At 37.6% G+C, this 25,676-nt stretch overlaps 1 protein-coding gene across 4 annotated transcripts in view; it reads left to right on the forward strand.

The window, feature by feature from the left end:
- Positions 1-25,676, forward strand: part of gbf1 (golgi brefeldin A resistant guanine nucleotide exchange factor 1) — a 92,304-nt gene that overhangs the window by 41,823 nt on the left and 24,805 nt on the right. For 2 of the 4 annotated variants that reach the window (XM_062975894.1, XM_062975895.1), the window contains exons 4-20: positions 751-882; positions 1,280-1,398; positions 1,806-1,914; positions 2,307-2,367; positions 4,092-4,146; positions 8,592-8,690; positions 12,849-12,975; positions 14,029-14,246; positions 14,721-14,889; positions 15,044-15,255; positions 15,864-15,962; positions 17,355-17,549; positions 18,867-19,053; positions 19,423-19,545; positions 20,205-20,290; positions 23,298-23,500; positions 25,187-25,310. In XM_062975894.1, coding sequence (XP_062831964.1) covers positions 751-882; positions 1,280-1,398; positions 1,806-1,914; positions 2,307-2,367; positions 4,092-4,146; positions 8,592-8,690; positions 12,849-12,975; positions 14,029-14,246; positions 14,721-14,889; positions 15,044-15,255; positions 15,864-15,962; positions 17,355-17,549; positions 18,867-19,053; positions 19,423-19,545; positions 20,205-20,290; positions 23,298-23,500; positions 25,187-25,310 — 2,318 coding nt within the window. The remainder of the gene's footprint in view (positions 1-750; positions 883-1,279; positions 1,399-1,805; positions 1,915-2,306; positions 2,368-4,091; positions 4,147-8,591; positions 8,691-12,848; positions 12,976-14,028; positions 14,247-14,720; positions 14,890-15,043; positions 15,256-15,863; positions 15,963-17,354; positions 17,550-18,866; positions 19,054-19,422; positions 19,546-20,204; positions 20,291-23,297; positions 23,501-25,186; positions 25,311-25,676) is intronic. The other 2 variants (XM_008114230.3, XM_008114231.3) reach the window with 1 other exon arrangement.

The following is a 25,676-nucleotide window of genomic DNA, read 5'->3' on the forward strand; positions in this document are numbered from 1 at the left end:
GAGAGAGAAATAATTTGTTATCATGTCCCGCAATCTGAAGTCAAAGAACCATTTCATTCTTTGATTAATGCCAAGAAACAATCTACATTTATGTGAGAAACAATCCAAGGGTGCATCTACATACATAGAATTAATGCACTTTGATACCATTTTTATGTTATGTATTCCTGGTAACTGTAGCTTTACAAATTCTTTAGCCTTTTCTGCCGGAGAGTATTGGTGTCTCACCAAGCTACAAAACCCAGGATTACATAATATTGAGTCATTGCAGTTAAAGTGGTGTTAAACTGTATTACGCCCAAGAATGGGGGTAATACATTCTAACGCCACTTTAACTGCATTTTATGTTCACAAAATGTCCATTTTAAAAATTTGAGGAAAGAGTGAACTTCAGGCTGCTATTTTGTTAAAAAGTCAGGAGCACTCATTAACTGCAATTGTAATTAAGGCCATTTAAAAGCTATTAATTGGTTTTTGAGAAACCTTTGTAGATCAACATCTAAAAAGCTTTTTCCATAAAAAAAATAACATATTTATCTGATTTAGTTAATCATGTTTGAAATGCAAGGCTAAAAATAGATTTTAATATCTGTCCATTTAAATTGAACATTGAGTCAATAAAATGGTACAACTTTGGTCTGTCAGACTCAATTTTCAGGTGAATAGATGGCTGTTCCATCAATAAATGTATTTCTATCTTTGCTTTTATGATAATATACTTTAATGCTATGCTATTGTGTTTTATTTCAGAGCTTTCAGCTATTGAGCCTATTGTCTTCCTTCGACCTTTTTTAGAAGTTATCCGTTCAGAAGATACTACAGGTCCCATCACTGGATTGGCTCTAACATCAGTAAATAAATTCCTTTCATACGCACTAATAGGTATGGATCTAGAGCAATTGTTTCCTCTTCTTATGTCAGATAAAATTAGGTTTGATAAAACTTGATGAGAAAAATATATCTGCATTCCTTAGATGATTACAGTCAATCTGAGAATGATCCATGCTGGGAATATTTTAGAAATCTTTGTTAGTGTCAGGAATGTTTTCCATCAGAAGGTTGCCAGATATGATTGGAGTAATTTAGAAAGACTGTGGCATCCTACCACAAGTGTACTGATGATCAAATGTTCAGAGTACCCAAATTTGTCAGTATTGTAAGAAGAATACAGTGAATCCTTTCCAACTGGAAAAAAAACTGTTGGAAGAGGAAAAATCCAGAAGGCAGTGTTATTCTGGGTGTGATCTGATTTTGCAAAAATGTATTCTGTTTTGTACAGATACTAACCATGAGGGCACAGCTGAGGGAATGGAGAACATGGCAGATGCTGTCACACATGCCCGGTTTGTTGGCACAGATCCTGCAAGTGATGAGGTTGTCTTGATGAAGATCTTACAGGTGTGTAATAACAGGTCTAGTGTTCTACATACTCTTTTTAATAGATACTGGATTGTGGAAGTGGTATGTTGTAACTTGGCTACAGCTTTATTTTTAAGCATATAGTCCATTTTCCTGCTCTAAAAGCTTATTCTGTTCTCTAGTAAGAATTCTTGATCATCTGTAGCAAGAGTTGGGCTTTCTTGATACAGGGCTCTGGATTCTGTTCACATTACATGACAATGTATTGTTTGCTTACTTAAGCAATTCCATTTGTAAGTGCTGTCATGAAAGAGGGACATTTTCCTACTCTTTCTGCAATTGTCAAGTATTTCTTTATTGTTATATGTTGTTATATCTAAGTATCTGAAAAGATGTTGGAATGGCACTAGGATATGTAATTTCATTATGTTTTGTTCTTATTTCAGGTCTTGAGGACTCTCCTTCTTACTCCAGTTGGTGCTCATCTTACCAATGAATCAGTGTGTGAAATCATGCAGTCTTGCTTTCGTATATGCTTTGAAATGAGACTTAGTGGTAGGTTTTCAGGAATTGGAAGCATAGCCTAAATGTTCACAAAGGAGTAACTGTTTCCAGAAAATAACAGTCCTCAAGAATGGTATTTAGGGAAACACAGACAAATATAACATAACCACATTTGTTCAGTAGAATTGCCACAGCTAAGGAAAATGTGTTTTTGAACTCTACTTTCTGTTCATTCATTATTTTCTCTTTTCACCCCCATTCAGCTCTGTAGCGCCACTTAGTGTACCTTTGTATATTTTACTGCACAGCTGCGGCTGGAACTGGTTTTAATAAATTTTCAGTAATCCTTTGTAAACAACACTTGGAGGGGAGTCTACACAGAGAAGCCTCTAGATAATATCACACCAAGTAATGACACCTGTGTTATTTGTTTTTGTCTTCAGAGTTATTGAGAAAATCTGCAGAGCACACTCTGGTCGACATGGTACAGCTGCTCTTCACAAGGTAAACCTTCTTATGTTTGTCTCAACACTGCTCAGATGGCCCTTCAAGGGCAGGAAGATCCCACACTTCAACTGCGTACGTGTCTCTCTCTCTCTGTGTGCATGCGTGTAGGCACCTTAGAAAGTCATCCAGACTGAGCATTATCAGGACTTTTCAGAGCTCAACAAAGCTTAAAATGGATATGCTTTATGGGCAGGTTGTAGTGTTTGTGTATATATATCATCCACTAGTCGAGAGCCAGCCCAGAGCAAGCCAGAACACAACACTATGTTAAATTAAACTACATAGTGTGAAATAACATGGAATTCAAGTCAGATTAACTAAAAATAGAAGCTTTAGTCATTTGCCATCAAAGAGTGCCATAATAAGAAAATGGGAAAGCTTGAATGCAAGCAACTTGTAGAAGATGTTAGTATTCCCACCCTTAGTGCCTTGTGAGTGACCCTTGATGGTTTGACCAGGCTTAAGTTCAAAAGCTCTCAAGTCAAGAAGTGCTGGAAGGAGGATTTGAGGCATTTAGACTTGACATCTCACCAGCTTACTAGTAACTGTATAAAGAAGTGTGGCCGAAGCTTCTGGTAGACCAATCATTGTCTGCAAATCTTTTTTTTTTTCTTCCTTGTGTTTATTTGGCCAAGTTGTTTGGGTTAGTTCTTTGGACTCCAGCTTCTAACTGATTTTGCATTTGGATTCTTCTAATGAGATATTGTGGATCAGATGTTTTGTTTTTGACTGCTAGCTCTCTCCAAATACGACTTGTACACATTTCTTGGAATCCTTGTCCTGTAATCACCACCAACATTGAACTCCTAGGCTTGACAGTAGCACATAAATAAGATTTTTTAAAAATGCTATTAAAATTAGTAAATGGAAATGAGGAAGATGATAATATGAATGTTTTATTCTTAATAGGATTTAGCTAGTCACATTATAGAATTGGAGCCAGTTTCACAGCACTGAAATACTGATTCTAAGCTAAGAAACTCTTTTTTCCATATTGTGTGTGTATTGGTGAACCATCACTGGTATTCATCAGTTCTGTTAGTTCATTAACATTGCAGATTCTCATAAAGCAAAATATGAAAATTTTTGCAGTCTTGCTTTGGTATTAGAAAGGACAGCTGTTAGTTTAGTTTGAAATTAAATCTCACATAGGCATTGTTATCCATTTATAAGATTGGAGAATCTAAGATGATAAAAATCCAAAGTGTTACACTTACCTTATAGAAAATTCTAAATGGGTGCCAATATTCCCATCTTAGGGGGAACAGTACCTAAAGAGCACACAAATCTATCCACTATTATGGGTACTAAAATGCATTCTGTACTTAGTGTTGTAAAGTGATCAAATTATAAGAGTTACTCAGTCATTGAAACAGTTTGCAAATCAGCAATTTGGGAGAGTAATAATACCTTTTGTGAGGCATAGTCTTTTCAATATATTTTCATTTTCCATACTTGTGTTTGGCATTTGAACCTTCTAGAAAGTAATCACAGCGTAGATTGTCACATTTTACATCAGGAATGCGCTATCCTTTTATATCTACAGGGAAAGATTAACAAATGATCATTCATAGTTCTAGTTTGGAGGCAGCACCTCACCTCAAAAATCACACACAGAGGAGACATCTTCAGAATTGTAATTCTATTATAACTGATGCCTAATAGGAGCATTTTCCCTTATTCTTTGTTTGTAATAATTTTGTTTATTTATGTTATTCCAGATTACCTCAGTTTAAAGAGGAACCTAAAAGCTATGTGGGGACTAACATTAAAAAGGTAAGACCCAGGCTCATTATTGTTCTCTCTGTTGACTCCCTTGGCTTTAAAACAGTGTTCACACTATTCATGAAAAAATAATACTTTTGATTAACAGTGATGAATGTGTCAGTGGCACAGTGTTGAATCTTATGCAGGTTTACCCAATGAATTGATTTGGGCACTGAATCTTGATACCTGAATGAACCAAACAGGCACCTGTTATATTTAGCTCAGAAACTGTAGGGTAATAACTCCTGCCTATGGGAGCTATTGCCTTCTTCCAATCATCACGTTCCTTTGTGGCTTTTGTAAAGTCCTATCTGTTTGATCTGAACCTGTATAGATACATCTTCAGAAATCGTATTTCATATGAGATTCTAGTACTCACTTTTTCTTCCCAGCATGAGAAGCTGCCTGTTTCTTAAGGGTGGGATCTCCAGTATAATGCATTCTGGCACAAATGTACTTGTGAAGATCTCCTCCAGTCTCTGTGAACCCTTTCTGCCCCTGCTGCCACAGAATTTCTTCAGCTCCCATTGTCAAGAGGGCTCAATCTTGTATAGTACATAGAAGTGAAAGAAAGAGTCAGAACAAGGCCACTTGAGCTCAGTAGCGGCTAAAAATATGCTAGTAAATATGTTGGTAATATATACTTCATGAGGCTTTTGGATATATATACATATATATTAACACCCACCCCCCCAAACACACACAAATAGTCTCTACAGTTTTGCCAATTTCTTACAGTAATGAGGCCAGCTTTTGGACTTTTTACACATAAGTTGCAATGCGAAGTGTCTGTAATTTAGCAGGTTTATTTATTTCGTGTCAAAAGCATTGGTACAGCAAATACATTTCAAATAGTGGAAATAAAATAAAAAAAGAAAAGAAATCACAAGCAACTAAATAGTTTTGGACCAAAAGCGGGCAACAGCAACCGCATTGTCTGCAGCTTTAAACAACTCCTCCTCCGTACATGAGGCAGGGCATTGTGGGCAAGCATACATATGTTGAGTTGTTCGTTCAGCTCCACAGTCACACAAGGTGGAGGATTCCTCCAGGTAGTGCCACCTTGCCAAGTTGTCTTTTGATCTGCCCACTCCACTTCTGAGTCTGTTCAGGGACTTCCAAGTTGCCCATTTAGCAGGTGAAGTTCTGGGATTAATTCCTACAGTTGACGGTGCTGTTTGCATGCCCTCCCCTGTTTTTGCAATTACTTTGGATTGTCTTCCACACATTTGAGAATATGTCAACTACATCTTGGTTTTCTTTTATTGATCATGTCATGTCTAAAACCATGGTCCTCATGTCTCATTTTTTTCTTCTGGTCCCTTTTGAGACAGATCTCGTATCTTGGGGCAAAGGCAAAGTCTTCACCCTGAGCTTTGCTCCCTGCACCTCTCTTGTAGGAGGCGTTTCTCCAAACATTATTCTTCTCTGAATTTGAACCAGTCTTTAATATTCATTAGGATATCTTGCAAATATGAATACTGTATGTTCCTGTCACTTGTGGCCTTGGAATAGTTTATTCCAATATTCCTCTTGCATTCCTTTAACTTGAGTTTCTTTTGAATTTATATTTAGACTTGGAACTTCTTTTGTTCAAACTAAACATGACAGCAATTTCAGCTTGTATTTCAAGGATCTTTTTTTTCTCAGAAGGCTTTGTTAAACCTTTTCTTAAAGGTTAATTGAACTTATTCATTGAACATCTTTTCCATCACCTTCAGTAAGTCCCTTATTGCCTTCTTGGAGTTTGTCTATTATGCTCTTTCAGTAATGTGCAGGTTCTTTGACATTATAGGCATTTGTTACAACTCTGTGAAAATCAGTCTCCTGTTTTTATTGCCTTTACCCACTAAACTGGAGAACTGCATCATGATCCTCCTTGTCACTAAGTCTACAGTGCCAATGAAATTCTGTACTTCAACTTTACATTGTTATTCAAAATCATCTCTTTTCATTTTCAACAGGAAGTAGTCTTTTTTATTATTTATCTCCAGATGTCAACTGAAAGCTAGCTGGGTTGTTGTATGTCTTTCGGGCTGTGTGACCATGTTCCAGAAGTATTCTCTCCTGACGTTTCGCCCACATCTATGGCAGGCATCCTCAGAGGCTGTGAGGCATGGATAAACTAGGCAAGGAAAGGAAAAAAAATATATATCTGTGGAGAGTCCAGGGTGTGGCAAGAGTCCTTTGTCACTGGGAAGCCAGCATTAATGTTTCAGTTAATCACCCTAATTAGCATTGGAAAGGTTTTGTCTCTTGCCTGGGGGGCATCCTTTGTTCAGTCATTAGCCGTCCTTGGGGCTCCTCTGCCCTCAGAGTGTTGGTTCCCATCTACTGTTTTGATTTTAGAGTTTGTTAATACCGTAGCCAGATTTTGTTCATTTTCATGGTTTCCTCCTTTCTGTTGAAGTTGTCCAAATGCTTGTGGATTTCAATGGCTTCTCTGTGTAGTCTGACATAAATGTTGGACAAAACCTTTCCAGTGCTAATTAGGGTGATTAACTGAAACATTAATACTGGCTTCTCAGTGACAAAGGACTCTTGCCACACCCTGGACCCTCCACAGATATATATTTTTTCCTTTCCTTGCCTAGTTTATCCATGCCTCACAGCCTCTGAGGATGCCTGCCATAGATATGGGTGAAACGTCAGGAGAGAATACTTCTGGAACATGGCCACACAGCCCAGCCCGAAAGACATACAACAACCCTGTGATCCCGGCCATGAAAGCCTTTGACAACAGAAAGCTAGCTGTTCCCATCCTGGCTATTCACTGTGTTCTAGCTTTCAATTTGCACTGTACCTTTTGTGAGTGTTAGGACATTGTTCATTTTTAACATCCCTCCTACTGCAAAGGAGGCTATCTATGTGTTATCTCTCTCAGTAGATTAACACTGTTGCTATAGAACTAACAGGCCTGCACTACTCGGCAACAGGTCAAAATTAAGATAGGCCAAACTTCTTAATGTAGTTTGGCACCACTTTAACTGCCATGGCTCAGTACTATGGAACCCTGGAAATTGTAGTTTTCCGAGATGCTAAAAACTTACCTTTGGGTCCACTGTAGGTAATGAACGACCAGTTCTTTTACAATTCCTCACAACTCTAGGTTTTCTGATGGGCTTTGGTAGATGATAAACCATGAATTCACATAGAATAGCACCTAGGAGCTGTGACTCGTGATGACCTACGTTGGCAGTGCCTTGTGCTTTTGAACCTTTGCTGAAGGCATGCCTGGAGGCCCTGGGTTTGGTGAATATATACAAGGTCGCTCATGGGAGGCAGAGGGCAATGCTGATTTACTGAAAGGGCTGGCAAGGGCACTGGTGGCAAGGGAACCAGTGAGAGTTCCAACTTCTTCAGGCTACCTGAAATCCTTTGGCAGGCCACAAGTAGCCTGCAGGCCATATGTTATGCAGGTCTGGTCTAGTGCACCCTTGAGAGCTTGCCCTGCCTTGCCCTCTGAATGAGCTGTGTACAGCCACAGTGTGGTTGACTCCCCATCTTTATTACACATTATGCCATTGAATGTACTTAAGGCTACTGCCAGGTGCTGTGCACAAAGTTAGTACATCCAGCTTTCAGCATGTTCACTCACTAGTGCCCTATGAATCCACTTGCACGAAGAAAAACAAAATGATAAGTGATGAACCTGAAATATATTAATGGTAGCTTCAGGGGCAGCTGTTTTCAAGGATGATGGGAGGTACAGTTAATAATAGTTAGGATAATGGTTCTTAACCCAGGCTTCCCAAGTTCCATAAAGTGGATGAAAAAAAAGTTTTTTTTCTTTGATTTTCTCCTGTTACTTTGAATTTTCCCATTAAATTTTAAGGTTAAAAATATTTTCAAGTTTTTACTATAAAAATGTTCCAGACTAGTCTTTATGTAATTTCCAATGCAATAAAATAAACACTATGCAAATTTGTGTGTATATTTATGGAGAAGGATTTTTCTGGAGAGGGAATCCATACTTTTTCAGCTTTTCAAAGTCTATGATTCCCCCCCCCTCCCCCAATGTAAAAATCACTGATCTAGAAGGGGAAAGTTTGAATTGTTCACCTTATCCATTATGATATTGTGGATTCAGGTTTCCTACCCAGCAAGTTCAGGATTTTGGGTTCAGCATTTGCAACACTAGGAAGAATATTGGAGTAGTTCTTGATTGCAAAAAGCGATTCTTACACATATGTGCTGTGTTTAGAAAATAGGTATATCACAAAACCCATAGACATACAAGACTGAATCATTTTCTCTATGCAAATAAAATATTAAAGCCTCTCAAAGATCAAGTGATTGCAGCTTTCATCTGATAAAGCTTCCAGTTCTTCTGTCCTTGCTTGTCTTTGCATTCTATGCTTTCATTTCATTCTGTGCATTGTTACATTGATTCTTTGTTTGGACTTAGTTTTCTTTTTCTTTTTTCAAACCATACATGTGACTGTCTTTCACAGATGTCTCCATATCTCCTCAGCAGCCTGGATCTGTGTAGTGGGGAACAGTCCAAAGCGCTGAACCAGTTAGAGAGAGTACTGCTCTTTAAGAAATTGAAGGTCTCTCTTTTCCTCCTTCCCTTCTGCAAGCATATGGGATGCTAGCTATGTCTTGTGCAGCAAAAGCTTTGTTCATCTTTCTTGTGCAGCATGGCTTTGGGAAGAATGCATGTAGTGAGTGGGCATCGGTTTGGAATACTGCTAGAAGGCTTTACTAGATGAGGAAGTAAATGGCATTATAAACAAATGTAGAGTTTCACTTGTAGAATAGAATTTCAGGTATCCATATGCATCATGGTTGACATCTACTATTTATACTCATGTATAAGATGACCTCATGTATAAGTGAAGGACAGGTTGTGGGGCCAAAATGGATTTTGATATGTCTCATGACTAAATCAAGGACCATTTCACACAGAGGGGAAAACAGCATTGCTTTCTCAGGGGAGGGGAGCAACTGCCATTGTCCACTGCTTCCATTCTTTGCCTAGGCATTCAAAAAGGCCAGAAGAAGTGCATGGTGGAGGGAGGAGGAGAGGGTGGGTGCTTCTTTTAGGTTTCTGGTGGGTGGCTAAAGCTCTTGTCTTTGCCACTTTACTTAGAGAAGAGAATGGTTCCTTTTAAAGATATGTGGACAGTACTAACATTGACCTGTGGATACATTAAGTGGATTATTTGAGTAAAATTTATATACTTATACTTCATTATAAAGGGTAGTGTGACACTGGTGAATGCAAAAGAATAGGGATTTTGATCAGGATGAACATAAGCCAACAGTGTAGTGCAACACAGAAATTGTATAGTTCTAGGATGCATCAGTAAAAGTGTTCAGATCTCAACAAGTAATGGCACCACTTTATTTGCATTGTTCAGATCTCTCCTAAGGTACTATGTCTAGTTTTGGATCCCATAGCATAAAAAAGATATCAAAATCATGTCGAAAAGACTGTAATGTGCTTGGAAACCCAAGTCCTATTAGTTGTAACAAGCTTGGACACCCATATCATATGATGAAAGATTAGAGAAACTGGTCATGTTTGGCTTGGAGAAGATAGAGACACAGCTTTTAAAAACAGATCTATGCAATTTAGGACTAATTACACCTTATATATATCCCCGAATAGTTGCGGAACACCTACCTTTGTTAGTTAGATGTATAACATCTTAGCTCTAATAATTTCAGTTGAATTTTTGAGTTTTAAGAATTTAATATGTTGTAAATGTGTAGAACGTATGATGTTATGTCTATTTAAGCTCTTATTTTTTATAATTTTATTGAGTTTGTTTTGACTTGTTATATGTTATTCTTGGCATTGAATGTTTGCCACTGTATTTTATATTGCTGGAATCCACCCTAAGTCCTTTTGGGGAGATAGGGCGGGTTATAAATAAAGCATGATGATGATGATGATGATGATGATTATGATTATGTTTGAAGGCTGCTATGTAAATAATGGAACAAATTTAGATTGGAGTTGGCAATTGTGGAAGAGTAAGGGTGGTGCATTAACTCCTTAGGAAAACTTATGAGGCTGCACCCCCACTGCACCCAATTCTGCAAGAAAACCCAAAATGGTTTGTTCCAAGTGCCACTAAATGCCTGCTCAGGGACATGAAGGTATTTTTTTACCATTGGAGGCCTAGGAGAGACCTTTTAACAACAAGCAGTGACTGGAGGTACTTCTTGCTTTAGAAAAGACCCCTCCAGGCCTAAATTGGACCCCCCCCCCCCAAAATCTGGTAGGATCTCCTTTAGGGAATTTGCAGGCAAAAACAATTTGAACAAAGGCTGGCTGAACAAGCTGTTTGACAGAGATGCAAAATCCCTTGGAATTGGCGAGTGAGGATTTAAGTAGGTGGTAAATGTCTGCCTGATCATAGTGCTATACTAGTGAGTTTCTTACATTGAAGGGGGCTAAACAAGTTCATTTTGTGGCTTTCAAATCTGATTCTGTCATAAGGAAAAATGCAAGTTGGTCTAAAGTACAGTTGCTATTCTTAACTGGGAGCGGGCAATATTTCCCGAGTTCTAAAACACTATATTACCATTTAGTTATTTTCTATGCATGTTTCAAATGGTTCATTTTAGCTTTTGAGATCCAATATATCTCGAGTGTGGAGTAGCTAAATAGTTGCTTTCTTAAATTAAGCTGACTGGTTTTTAGTGGCACCTTCTCTGTCCCTGCTGCCAATGGTTATGATGTTGGTAATCAGGGTCTATTCACTTGAGGAGTCCTAGAGAAAGTTACCTGCTACTAAAATAATGCATTTCAGAAAACCAAGAACTTCTGATTTTTAAAATACTGATAACGTTACTCCTTACTTAAATGTATTGTTATTGTTGGGTGCTATTTTTGTGATATGTGATATTTGTATTTTTCATTTTACATTGTTTTCACTTGACACTATTTTGGAGGTTCACACAGAAATAAATCATTTTAAAACAATGACTGTAATTTCCCTTGCAATAGTTTAGATATATGGATTTCATTACCTGAAATGTAGGAATTAGGTAAGGGAATCATGGGAAGAATTTGCATGTTTTGATACTTTTTTGGTATCATCTCTCAAACAATTTAACTTAGAAGTATAGTCCTTACTTTTTGCCCAACATCACAGGCTGTGGCAGTTTTCATATCTGTGGATAATAAAGACTTTAAAGGCAGAGTAAAACAAAGTTTGTTTAAGGAATTGTGCAACTTATATTAGTTTATTATAAAATGCACCCAGAGCAATGAATGACACTTCTTTCTGATGAATTACACAGGTGTTTCATTACTTTATCAGGTGAAAGAAAGCCACTTGTGGCTAGATAGAACTATGAGATTTAAAAGCAACACATTATTTTAGTGATTTATTTTACAGATATTTCTAAATTGCAATTGAAATGTATGCCTGATTCATTAGTCCTAGTAAAGTATATATATTATATATATATGTGGTAAAAGGCATTTATTTCATTTTTCATAATAATATCTGGATGTTAGTAAAATAATACGAGATTCAGAAATTCATGCAGACAAAACGCATAGATGTTTTGAAGATATGTGCATAGGCAATTTCTCTTTCCTTGATCACTGGATGTTTGGGTGGATGGATAATACCCAATCCAGTTTGTGCTGGTAACAGATGTAAGATTGATGAGGACAAGGAAAAACTGCTTTCTTTCATGTGTTTTTTAAGCTGTGTAACTCAATGCCACTACACCCACTTCAACTGTGTCCCGGCTTACAGTCCATTTGCTTTGTCCCATGGACTTTGGCATGAGTAATTAAAAACAAAAGTAAACCCTCATAACTTTTTATTCTGTTTCTTGGTTATACTAGATATGACAGAATGTTGGGAGACTGTGATCATTTGGGAACTGATTTATGCGCACACACAATTCTGCATTTTTGCGTCAATGCAGGTGGAGGTTGAATCCCAATTTTAATCAGAATGTTAATTGAACTATCCAGGATGCTGGATACTATCCCCAAAATGTGGATTCATTGGCTAACTGCCGTATACAGAGAAGCCAGGGATGTGTAGCATGTGTTCTAAGTCATTGCTTCTTAAACGGTTGGCCGTGACCCAAATAGGGGTCCCCTTAGCTCAATGTTGGGGTCATGGCAGATTTGGCAACAGTAAAAGTTTTCTGAACGCGTCCCCTTTTACATAAATCTGTTGGCAACAGCATGCAGTCCTTACAGTGGACTCTGAAGGAAATGCTTCATCTATAGTTCACAAAAAGGAAATCAGCTCGTTTATAAAGCCTTGCAAATGCTGATTTATTATCAGTAAATTAGCTTTATACCCATTTAATTTACCTATATACCTGGGGTCACATTAAAAAAATCTTCTCTTTTTATTTTTTATTTTTCTTCCTTCTTTTCCCCTCCCAAATCCCTCCTCCCATAGACACATGTTAAGCTTATTTCAATACAATAAAATTATTTAAAAAGAAAAAAAATGCTCAAGCAGAAAAGGGGTTGTGAGTGAAAAATATTTAAGAAGCCCTGCTGTAAGATATATATTTAACAAGATGTTATATCATTTATATATTGAAGCTAAAAGATAAGGTAACTGATTTCCAGCTGATATTGTGTTGGATCCTGAGCTCATGAGATAGAATGCTTCTATAAATTGGCAAGTTATGGGGCTCTAGGATTGATTGTATGGAATGCTGGTCCCATTCTTCAGGCCATATGAGACATTCCCTGTGTTTGCTATTCACAGCTTAAAATGAGAGCAGGGGGAATGAGTGATTCATCAAAATGGAAAAAACAGAAGAAATCGCCAAGGAATTCTTACCATGCAACCAAAACATCACCAGGAACAGAGCCATCTTCTGCCAATGGTACAGGTATGGCAAGTAGCTCATAGAGTTGGATGAGATCATACGGGCCATCCAGTCCAACCCTCTGTCATGCAGGAACACACAATTAAAGCACTCCCGAGTGATGGCCTTCTAGCCTCTCCTTAAAACTTCTAGAGAAGAAGACTCCATCATTCTTCAAGGCAGCATATTCCAATGCTGACAGCTCTTACCATGAGGAAGTTCTTCCTAATGTTTATGTGGAATCTTTTTTCCTGTAATTTGAACCCATTGCTCTATGTCCTAGTCTTTAGGGCAGCAGAATACAAGCTTTCCCCATCCACAATATAAGGTTGTCTCCTCCTAAATTGCTTGTTTTCTTATTAGCTTCATTTAATAAACGTGTGTCCTACTCTTCAGCAGTATTCTTGGTTTACACAAGTAGAACTGAATATGCAAACAATAATGATAAATAAACATACAGTTAAAATGCATATTTACGCTTAAACATGTTCTCTACTTAAGCTGAGAAAATAATGGTTGTTCCAGGCAGGCCTCCTTGGGGCAAACTTTCTGTAAAGGGTGCCTTTGTTGAAAAGACTTGCTTTGAGATGGGCAGGGGAATTTTGAGAATAATAAAAACAAGGAGAAGTAGGCTGAGAGATAGCCTTTATCTTAAAGCTGTTACTATATTGAGCTCTGTAGTTTCACACTGATATGGCATTAGGTTTTGTGCAATATCAATTAGAATGTGGAAGGATGGGTGCTTTGTTTTGTAATTTGTACATATATAATGTGATTGGAGATGGCATTTAATTTTGTTGTATGATGGACAATAACAATAAAGTTATTCTAAGAGAGAGAACTCTGGTCAGAGGGGCATTGAGGAGAGTATCTGAAGATGGACCTAGTGAATGTCAGCCTCCCATTCACTTATTATCCTCCTCTGAGAAGGAAACTAAGCTGTGCATCCTTAGGTGAAGATAATAAATGAATGGAAGGTTGACCTCAGTGACAAACACATTATATACGGTACATAGGATTGTGACCCTGAGCTACTAATGGGTATTTGGCTAACATTGCTATTGCTCTTCTCAACAGGTGGAGTAAATTTTATTGATGCACCTTCTTCTATCTCATCTGGAAGTTCAGAAAACACCTCTTCTACGGTCAGTCCTTCTACTGACAGTGGTGTAGATATTTCTTCCCATATCGGCTCAAAGGAAGATCTTACTGACTTGCAAGTGGTTAATTCTCTGGAAATCAATCCAGCAGTGCCTTTAACAGAGCATGGAGCCAGAGAGCTACTTGAACCCCAGGTACAAATATACTTATTGGAAGGGCCCAGAAACTAATAGATTGTTGCAAATGCAACCTAGAGCAAAAGATTGCCATGTGAACAAATTGTACCTCTAACTGTGATATTTAAGTGGTGAACTTGCACAACCTTGTCCATTCTTCCCTTGTCATGCCTTGCTGTATAGTGCTGTTATAGCATCCATGGGACTGAGGGTTTAGGCAAGAATCAGAAGGAAATGAAGCCCACAAGGTGGGTGGTGTTACTGATAAAAAAACTTATGAAACAGCTATAGAAGATTCCAAACAGTGCTGTGTGCAGATGCATATAACCTATTTATGTGAGCTCACAGATGACCACTCAAAGAACTACTGTTAACATGCCACCTGTCTTCCTCTTAGGCTACTTTTCCCCGTGAGAGCTATAATATTGAATTCAAATTTACAATGTGCATCTTTACTAATTTCCCAGACTAATTATTATCTTTATTCTAAAGGGAGAATGCCCTCGAGAAGAAAAGACTCCATCTGCCTCAGTGGAGTCAATTCCAGAGGTTCTTGAGGAGTGCACATCTGTGGCTGAACATTCAGACTCTGCTTCAGTTCATGATATGGACTATGTCAATCCTCGGGGAGTGCGGTTTACTCAGTGTTCTCAGAAAGAAGGTGAGTGTAGAGTCTTCTGCCTTTATGCATCCTTGATCAAAAAGGAAGTAAGGATTTGATCTTTGCCACTGCCAAGAATAATTTTGTATCCCTAGACCAAATTGGAAAGCAGTGTTTGTAACAACTTTCTGCCCACTTTCCTCTCCCCAACCAGGAACAGCATTAGTGCCGTATGGGTTGCCCTGTATCCGAGAATTACTCCGCTTCCTCATTTCCCTCACTAACCCACATGACCGACACAACTCTGAGGTGATGATCCACATGGGATTACAGCTGCTCACTGTTGCACTGGAGTTGGCTTCTGTTGCAAACTTCCCATCCCTTCTAGGACTTGTTAAGGAAGAATTATGTCGATATCTTTTTCAAGTGAGTTTAAACAACAAATGCTTGCAAAATATTAAATGCTGAGCGCCCCTTATCCAGAATTCCAAAATATATCCAAATTCAAAATTGTTCATATGAGTTGCTGAGAAAGTGACACCTTTGTTTTCTGATGATTTAACTCTACAAAATTGATTTCATGCACAAAATTAATTAAAATGTTTTGTATAAAATTACCTTCAGCCTATTTCTATAAGGTATATGTGAAACATACATTTAATTTCATATTTAGACTTGGGTCCCATCTCTGAGATATCTCAACGTATTAAGGAAGAATTATGTCTATCTTTTTCAAGTGAGTTTAAACGACATATCTTGCAAAATATACTGAAATGCTAGTATTCCTAAATTCCCCAATATCTGAAATCCAAAACAGTTCTAGTATCAAGCATTTTGGATAAAGGATTCTCAATTTGTATTATGTTTTAGGCAGTATCTTTGTATTGCAGCAACTTTGTATTGCAGAACAAATGTTTTCTGTTGTGATTTTGGTTTGCTTTCCAGATTGGAGAAAAACAAATATACCGTATTTACGTTACTAATCGTAAATATTTTTATAGTAATCGTCTTTCCATTTTTTAATTCCTCCTCAGCTACTGAGTGTGGAGCGGCTTAATTTGTATTCAGCCTCCCTTAGGGTTTGCTTCCTCCTTTTTGAGAATATGAGAGAACACCTAAAATTTCAACTGGAGGTATGTCTTTTGAAGTATAATCATTTATTCTTTGAAACAGATAATTAAAAATGCTTTTGTAAGTTGTAAATGAAATGCTGTCTAAGGATTTTGGATGATTTTGATATTCTCAAGTTCCTTCCTGTGTTATACCAAATTTTAAGTATAAGTATACTTATAAAAATATAAGTATTGTAGCCATAGTGGACAATTGATTGGCCAATTTGATGCCAATCACATTCCATAGATAAACATAGCACGGCTAGGACTGTGCTAGACGTATTGTAAACAGCAATGGAGTGGTCTAGTTACCAGAAAGCTATGGCATTTTGCTCATATAAAAACTTTCTTGAGTGGTAGCTGGCTTCAAAGGTGTCTCAGTATAAATAAAAAATATAATTCTGAATCTGAGTTGCAATGAGCTAAACCCATCTGACATTGCCTTAAGTCTGGTTTGCATAATCTGCAGCCCTACAGATTTTTTTGAACTTCACCTCACTGAATTTCTGACCATTGAACAAGCTGGTTCGGGCTTCTGGAGGTCAAAGCTGCTGGTTGTGTAGGTTGCCTTAATGGGTGCTACTTTGGTATCCTCCTTGGGTTTCTCCTCACTGTAGCAATGTCTGATTGGTTCAATTTATTGATGCTTAGGAATATACTAAATGGTACATAGTTGCAGAATTCATTCTGAGGACAGGGCCAGAAAGCACTATGTCTGCATACAAACTAGGCAACACTTCCATTGATGAAACCTGCAAAAGTGAAGTGTCCTATCGAATGAGTAAGCACTTTGGCTAATAAGACAGGTGCCAGTGATCAGTGTGGTGGGTGTTTGGTCTGTTTCTTCTCTCCATGGAGGAAATACACAGATGCATAACTGCCTTGGTTACTTTTTTTAAAATCTTGTCTCACTTTCAACATGAAAGCCAAGCCTTTACTTTATTGGGATTTGTAGTAAGAACAACAGTAGCTGCCAAGTAGAAGTGAAGTGATAGGAATATTCTCTGTCCCTAACCGCAGTATATCCCTAATCGTTCTTGTGTTCTGAGATAACATTATATCTCATTCTGTAAGATATATTTGAATAAAAATATTTTTTGTCCTTCATATGCCTGGGCAATAATACGATTGCTGTGTATACTGACATTTTTGTGTTATTTAACTACCCATAGTAGTATTTTCTTGTCCAAATAGTTTGTGTCTGCATGGTAAAAGATGAATAAAGATAGCAACTGCTAGTGTACATCTTTGAGACTCCGTTTGCTCTTTTTGTTACATGCAAAGCCATGTTTTGAGAGAAGTTTCATATGTGTGTACCATCTTCATTTACAAAAAGTGGTAGAAACTAACATAAAGGCTATCATATATGACATTAATAACACTTCTTTTGTATTTTATCTCTTTTTCTGCTAGATGTACATTAAAAAGCTGATGGAGATCATCACTATTGAAAATCCTAAGATGCTCTATGAGATGAAAGAGATGGCACTAGAGGCCATAGTTCAACTCTGGAGGATACCTAGTTTTGTCACTGAGCTCTACATCAACTATGACTGTGACTATTACTGTGCTAATCTATTCGAAGATCTCACCAAGCTGCTGTCCAAGGTCTTGGAAAATTGTTTTGTTACTTTCTTTTCAGCAAAGTTACATGCATTTCTATGCAGCCGAAAAACCATAGCTAGGTGTGGTGCTTCTTGAATGATAAAGTAAGAGCAATGTGTGTGTCTTAAGAGGATGAGATGCATGTGAAGTGTGGCTAATGTGCATAATTTCTTCCATGAGGTGCAGAATAGACTAGACGACTAGGGGAAAAGATAATATGCTATAATGCCAATTCAGTTAAGATGTTTTTCTACTGGTAATTATTAATAACAGTGGGAAATCCAATCATGGGCCTTCTACTGTCAAATATACTTTAGTGGTTTTTGCCAGTAATGTTTAAATTCATCTTTAAGAAGAATTTACATGTTCAAAGATCTGGAAATCTACTGCTGACATATTCCAGAGAGCTTCAACTGAATGTGGATCTCTGGCATATGTCTACATACTGGGTATCAGAGAACATATACATAATGTTTGGGGGTGAGCATCTTTGATACCATATTTCACTGCTTGATAGTCGCACTTTTAATCCCGTTTTTGAATCTAAAAAGAGGAGTGGGCCTATTTCATGAGAGGAAAAAAATCTGTCTCTGATTCTCTGGTTTGTGAGGTTTTTTTAAAAAAATTGCCTTATCTCCAAATGGGGGAGGAGGAGGGATGATCTAGCCTGAAATTAATAGCTTTGTTTCTGTTTGTTTTTTAAAACTGCTTTGCCTCTAAGAAAGGAAGAGGGAATAGTCTCCCTTTCTTCCTTCTTTCTCCAAAGGCAAGACAATTTACAAAATCTGAAATGGCTCTCCCAGGAAGAGGGAGGGAAAATTGAGGTCCAGAGACCTCCATTTTAGATTTTTAAAACTATCTTTGCCTCAAAGGAAGGAAAGAAGAATAGAGCTCTAGAGACTTCAATTTCATAGATTTTAAGCTGCCTTGCTTTCTGAGAAAGGAAGAAAGGAAGGCGGAATCAGCCCTAAATGGCTCTGTCACTATTGTGTGAGGAACACAAGAATACCAATTTTGTCACCCCCAAAATGGGGGTGTGACTTATGCTGTGGTGACTATTATACGATGAAATATATTGTTTTCTGTTGCATACATTGATATACATGAAGCATCACAAAATGTGAATCAATATCAGGGCTTGAGTGAACATTTACAGAGTTGGGTCAGCAAGATTTCATGTAGAAAACAAATTTACATTATTTGTAGGGGAAGGATTTTTTTTAGGACTGGGATATATGGAGGTTTGATTGTTTTTGTGGAACTTTGAGCAGAAGCCCCGTCTTGTCTTGTTTAATGATTACCAATCCTTGATTTTTCCAGAATGCTTTTCCTGTTTCTGGTCAATTGTACACCACTCACCTACTATCCCTTGAAGCATTGCTGACAGTGATAGACAGAACTGAAGCACAATGCCAAGCCAAAGTACTCAGCAATATATACCAGCAGGAAAAAGCAGCACTAAAACCAAGCACGGAAACTGTTGGCAGTGTCAGAGAAACAAGCTCTAGTGAGAATTTTTTGTGTCTTATTTTTTATCTTGAAGTCTGGTCTATTTTCTTTTTTTTGTCTTGAAGTGTTGCCTGTTTTCCTCATTTCATTCTAGATAAGGCAGCTATTCTGTTCTATAAATGTGTCACTTCATTGTTGTGGTTATTGTGTCCCAAATCTCTTAAATGTGGTGGTGTAGCTTTAGTAAGATTTTTTTTTCAATGAATGAATTTCATTTTTAATTTTACACATGAATTTGATATGGGCTACAGCTATTTGTCTCAACAATATTATCTCAAAATAGTTGTTGATTATCTGTACTGTACAAAATAATAATATTACGTCAACATTGTCCTTGATAACTGTAGTTATCATCTGTGCTCTGTAGTTGCTGAGCGGACAGTTATAGTAGAAGGCAAGTCAGCCACTGAAGAATTAGCAGAGACGTCTCCACCCGCAAATGGTTGCTTGGTGACAAGCCATATGAATTTGGAAGTGGGAAGTGATGCAGGTAAATTTGAGTTTTGGTTACCATTTAGGTACAGTGAATGCCAGTTGTGTTTTTGTTCCTTATCTAATTCTCTGCAGCTATTAAACCATGTCCCTTGGAATAGTGAAAAATATAAATAATGTACATTTACTTGAAGATTTTCCTGCTTCTTGCAGGGGGTTGGACTGGATGGCCTGTGAGGTCTCTTCCAACTCTACGATTCTATGATTCTAGATGTAGCTACATCATGAAGTGATGTAAAAGTGATTTGCAATTTTTGAAACAAGGGTGTGAAATTCTCTGTATCACTTTATAAATCACAAGAGTGCATGTTAAAATATATCAACAGCTGCTTGTGCGTATTGTGTACTTTTATGATGAAACATTGCTTTTTAAAATGTTCTTAAACAGAAGCTGAATGGCCATCTGTTGGGAGTGCTTTGATTGCATGGCAGGGGATTGACATGGATGACCTTGTGGTAGTTTACAACTATGCTTCTATGTATGAAGTGCGCCTTTGAATGTTTGCAGCTAAATTGCAAAGTTTTGTTCCTTATGAACATAATACTGCTGCTAGCTTGTCATGAGGAGGGGGGAGAGCAGGTTGTTTATTGCATGTAATTAGCAGTTCTGCTTTGAAAGGATCCACTGTGAAATCACTGCACTTTTATTTTGAGCAGAAAAAAACACTCCAAAGAAGCCTACTCGCTTTTCCTGCCCTTTACCTACAACACAAGAATTGATAATGATCAAGAGTAAAAAAAAGGTATGATCTGTTGTTTATGAAGCATCTGTATTGTAAATAAGTGTTGTTTAAAGGTACAGGATGGAAGCTCATTTGGTCCCTAAAGCTTTTCACTTTCTCCATGGGCTACACAGTAATTCTTTGTACAACAACAACAATAGTAGTAGTAGTAGTAATAATAATAAATTATTTCTTACCCACCTCTCCCTGCAGCTCGAGGTGGGTTACAACACAATGAAAAAAACAGGAACATTGCAAAATTTAACGAACGTTTTTATGGCAGGTTGGATATTTTTTTATTGAAAAACAAAGTTTTTTAAATGGCATGGGGGGAAATCTGTTGGATTCCACAATCTTTTCACTGCACTTTCTCTACCCCAAATGAAAGTTGGAAAATATTTTTCGTGTCTTATAACAGGTATGTAAAGGAGAATGCCCATTTGGTTCAGTACCAAAAGTATTTGGGATTCTAGATTTACAATAGTATAGGCTCTACTTGTTTTATTATGCATATTACAAACTAACCATAGATATGCAAATGCAATAATACTCTCAGCACATCTAAAGGGGTGAGTTTATATCCATGAAAGCTTATGCTAAAATAAAAACCAATCAGCCTTATAGGTATTGCCACATTTTTCTCCACTCTCTTCTTCCTCTTTATCTTAATTGTATTGATTTATTGACAGAACAACATATTGTAATTCACGACATAATGGTTGACATCACATAATAGTCACACTCCTCTTCCCCTGAAATTTCTATTTTTTCCTTTCTTCATGGAAATTAGAGTTGGCTGTGTCTGGGGCTCTCCCTCCTCAGACCCAGGTAGCACATTTTGTATTTCTTTTTGAACTCTTTCCTCCTAGGGGGAAGATAGATCTGGGGCTTTCCCCTTCTTACTTCTGAGGAGGGAGAGCCCCAGTCCCAGCCTCCTCCTTAGAGATAAGATAGTTTTTTAAAAAATGCAAAGGGAGCCAGCTGAGTGTAGGGATTTTCCTTCTCTTGCCTGCCTCCTTGGAGGTAAGAGGGGAAGAGCCACAGTTGGATCCCTTTGCACTTTAAAAAAACTCTCTTGCCTCAGGTGGATCTATACTGTCATACAATACAGTTTCAAAATGCAGATTAATTTCATTGTACTAAATTATATGAGTCTATATTGACATATGGGGCCCCTGGTGGCACAGTGTCTTAAAGCGCTGAGCTGCTGAACTTGTGGACCAAAAGGTCCCAGGTTCAAATCCCGGGAGTGGAATGAACTCCCGCTGTTAGCCCCAGATCCTGCCAACCTAGCAGTTCGAAAACATGCAAATGTGAGTAGATCAATAGATACCACTCCGGCGGGAAGTTAACTGCGCTCCATGCAGTCATGCCGGCCACGTGACCTGGAGATGTCTATGGACAATGCCGGCTCTTCGGCTTAGAAATGGAGATGAGCACCAACCCCCAGAGTCAGTCACGACTGGACTAAACGTCAGGGGAAACCTTTACCTTTACCTATATTGCCATATAATTCAGTTCAATGCGGTTAATCTGCATTCTTAAACTGCCTTATATGGCAATGTAGATCCGGCCTCAGAGGATGCCCGCAGATGTTGGGACTCCCTCCTCAGAGAGGTTAGGCTGGCACCCTCTCTAATGTCTATTCACAGACACATAAAGTCTTTTATATTCTGACAAGCATTTGATGTATATAAGGCCTGCTTACACAATCCACTGGGTATTGCCAATTGTTATACTTTTGTGTATGTGTGTGTAATATGTGTTTTAACATGGCTTTACTTTTTTGATTGTTTTATTTTGTTTTAGCTTTTGTATCTTGTTGATTTTCAACAATATTTTAATTGTTCAAAGTCTCTAAGTTCTGCATCTGGGGAACAAGCAGAATACAAATAACAATAGTATAGGCTTTCATTCATACGGCACTGATGAGAAAACCAAGCACATTCTCTCTTTTCTGGAAGTCTTGGAAAAGTTAGTGATGTAATGAATAATGTGTGAGCCACACTTTGGAAAATTGCCATCTGTACAACCTTTTTTCCCGAAGTGACTTGAAAATGATATATCCTTGTATGATGTCACTTGAGATCTTGAATGCTTATGTCCATTACTTGAAAATTCATGTTGCAGTGACTAAAGTGTAAGCTTTTTCTGAAGGAACAAAGGAGGATGCTGTACTGTACATATCCATACTTTCCTAGTGTCACAGTCATTGAAGTGTTGCTTCCTGTTAGTGATGGGCAGCAACCGAAAACTGACATTTATTCTGGTGCTTTGGTAAAGTTCACATAAATGTTTGTACTGGATCTCTAGTCACACACAACCTTTTAGTTAACCCTCTCTTGGGTAACTGCTTATGACATTATCCACTTATATTATGTATCCCTGAGCTTTAGATGCTCTGTTCTGACAAGTGTGGAAAATGGTTAAAATACAAACCCTATTGTTACTCAATAATTTACTACATCCCTCATGAAGAACATAAAGATAAATGTGTCATGTTTCTGCTATATTTTTAGGCCTCATTGTTATCTACATAGTTTTCAAAAAAAAGGCCAGATTCTGCATTTACAGGATTTGGTTTGCTGCTAAGAAAACCAGCTATTTACAGTTCTACTAAATTTACTAAATAACCAAACACTTCTTTCTCAAAACCAACTCAGTATCCTATATTTAGGACTATCTGTTTTCTCTTCAGGTTTTGAGGGTCCAGTGCTTACTTATTCCAATAAGCAAGACCTGAAACACTTTCTTCTTGCTTACAATATAATATATGTAAAGCTGTGACAGATGAAAACCATTAGGTTATGGTTTTTAGTCCTTGCCATTGCAAGTGACTGGTTAAGATATTAATTTATTATTATTATAATATTTTATTTTTATGCCTCACTTTTATCTCAGGAACCGAGATCCAATGTCTCATGACCTTTAAAAACTACAATTTAAAAACCTACAAAACACAGCACTATTAGGGTAATTTAATCTGTGTAGAATTTTTTATTTAATAGCATTTATTTGTCTTTTAAAGCTCTTGATAAATGGTTCAGAACAATTCAATCAAAAGCCAAAGAAAGGAATACAGTTTCTTCAGGAGAAAAAACTCTTGACTACTCCCATGGATAATAATGAGGTGGCAAAGTGGCTACGGGAAAATCCTAGGCTTGACAAGAAAATGATTGGAGAATTCATAAGTGACCGGAAGAATGTAGATTTACTGGACAGCTTTGTCACGTGAGTAGAAAACTTGAAGCTCCTATAATATTTGGTCACAAGTGGGAAAGCAGTTTTGAGAATGCTAAAACCATAGCTTTGAAAGGAACATGGAGAAAAATATTTAAATGATTTCTGAAAGATTTCTAGATAGCTTCTCCTTAGATATCTCTTTTAAAGGATAGCCTATCTCTTCCTGAGATGCTTATCCACTATCAAACATTTCTTACTTTTAAAATGTTTCTCACGTTTTCCTGAAATCCTTGTCTCTCTTATTTCTGCCTAACAATAATTGTAATCTTGTAACAGCTGGGAGAATGGCAACAGAGCACTTTCCCCATTTCTTTCAGATATTTGAAGACAACTGTCATATCTCTCCTGATATGCTAAATGTTATGAACCCTTTCAAGTATTGCTTATAAAATTCAATATCCTGTCAATTCACCATCTTAATTATCTTGCTCTGATCAGAGTCCAGGTTGTCAATATACCAGGCTAAAAATTGCTACACTGATTGTAGATTTCCAGATGTTTTGCCAGACCAATGTAGAACAAGGGCACGGGCTGTGGCGCAGGCGGGAGAGCAAGCCAGTGCAATTAACTGCAATGAATCACTCTGACCAGGAGGTCATGAGTTCGAGCCCCGCTCGGAGCCTATGTTTGTTTGTCTTTGTTCTATGTTAAAAGGCATTGAATGTTTGCCTATATGTGTAATGTGATCTGCCCTGAGTCCCCTTCAGGGTGAGAAGGGCAGAATATAAATGCTGTAAATAAATAATTCATAAATAAGGTGGAATATTAATTGAAATATTACTGTTCATGATTTAGATACTATATTTCTGTTAATATGATTTGAGGCTGCATGAGCATTTTAGCAGCTGCATTACTATACCTTTTAAAAAGCTATTTAGATCATTTCCATTGTTGCCAGGCTAGGTCTTTCCTAGCCAAACCTGTTGTTTGATTTGGTCTCTGATTAGTTTCACCTTGTCACTTTTGGCTCAGTGTCCCAATCTGCCATTATTGAATCTTGATGGTGGCTTTTGTTAATATTAAATTTCCCTTTCAATTTTGTGTGTGCAAATTTTGGTAAGCATCCTTTCTGCACATCTATTCATGTTAGTTCTAAATTTTTTGAACAGTACAGGGTCTAAAACAGAGCCACCCACATTGCTGCAGAACACCACTCAGATGGTCAAACAAGATAAGAAAAGAGGGAAGAAGGAAAGATTACATTTGTTTTTCCAGTTTGAGCAGGGAAGGGGTATTGGGGCAGAAGCTTCTTGTCGCTGTCCTTTGACACCTACCTTCATGTTGGGTTCCTAATAGAGGCAGGTTGTTTTACTATCTTTTCTCCCTGGTTCCCTTTTTTTAAAGGCTGCATTCTCATTATTTATTCTTATTTATATCACTTATATTCATTTCCTTACTGCAGAGACAGGCTGTTTATCCTGATTTTAATAAGTTAAACTAGAAAATTCACTAACTTTCACATTAAAGGTGAAGGTAAATAGGTTTTGTCAAAACCTGCACAAACTAGCTAACTCTATAGCATAGTTGAAGTTCTCAGTTCTTAGCAATAATAATACTGTTAGAGCAGGAACCAAAGCTTGAACAAAGTTACTGTATTGTCTCTTACCCTTCAGATATACTGTGCTGAGCCTACCTTCTAACTATTTTGCTTGATTTTTTTTGTTTTTATTCTAGAACTTTTGGTTTCCAAGGTTTACGATTAGACGAAGCCCTACGACTCTATCTAGAAGCCTTCCGGCTGCCGGGAGAAGCTCCTGTAATCCATAGGCTGTTAGAAGTTTTTACAGAACATTGGCGCGTATGTTTTAAAATGGTCATAAACCTTTGTTTTGCCTTAGCCTTCCCCATTCCCATGTCAAGCAGCATTTTTTTAAGCTTACCTCACTTCAATTAGGAAGCAGGGAAGGAAATGTCATAGAATCATAGCATCATAGAGTTGGAAAGAGACCACAATTGCCATCCAGTCCAGTCTTCTGACATGTAGGTTTACCCAGTCAAAGCATTCCCAATAGATGGACATCTAACTTCAGAATAGGAGACTTCACAACCCTCTGAAGCAGCATATTCCACTGCCAAACAGCTCTGACTTCCAAGTTCTTCCTAATGTTTAGCAGAATATCTTTTCCTGCAATGTCAGATTAAGACACATTATATTTGTCCCAAC

This window comes from Anolis carolinensis, chromosome 3, assembly GCF_035594765.1.
Source record: "Anolis carolinensis isolate JA03-04 chromosome 3, rAnoCar3.1.pri, whole genome shotgun sequence".
Classification (NCBI taxonomy): domain Eukaryota; kingdom Metazoa; phylum Chordata; class Lepidosauria; order Squamata; family Dactyloidae; genus Anolis; species Anolis carolinensis.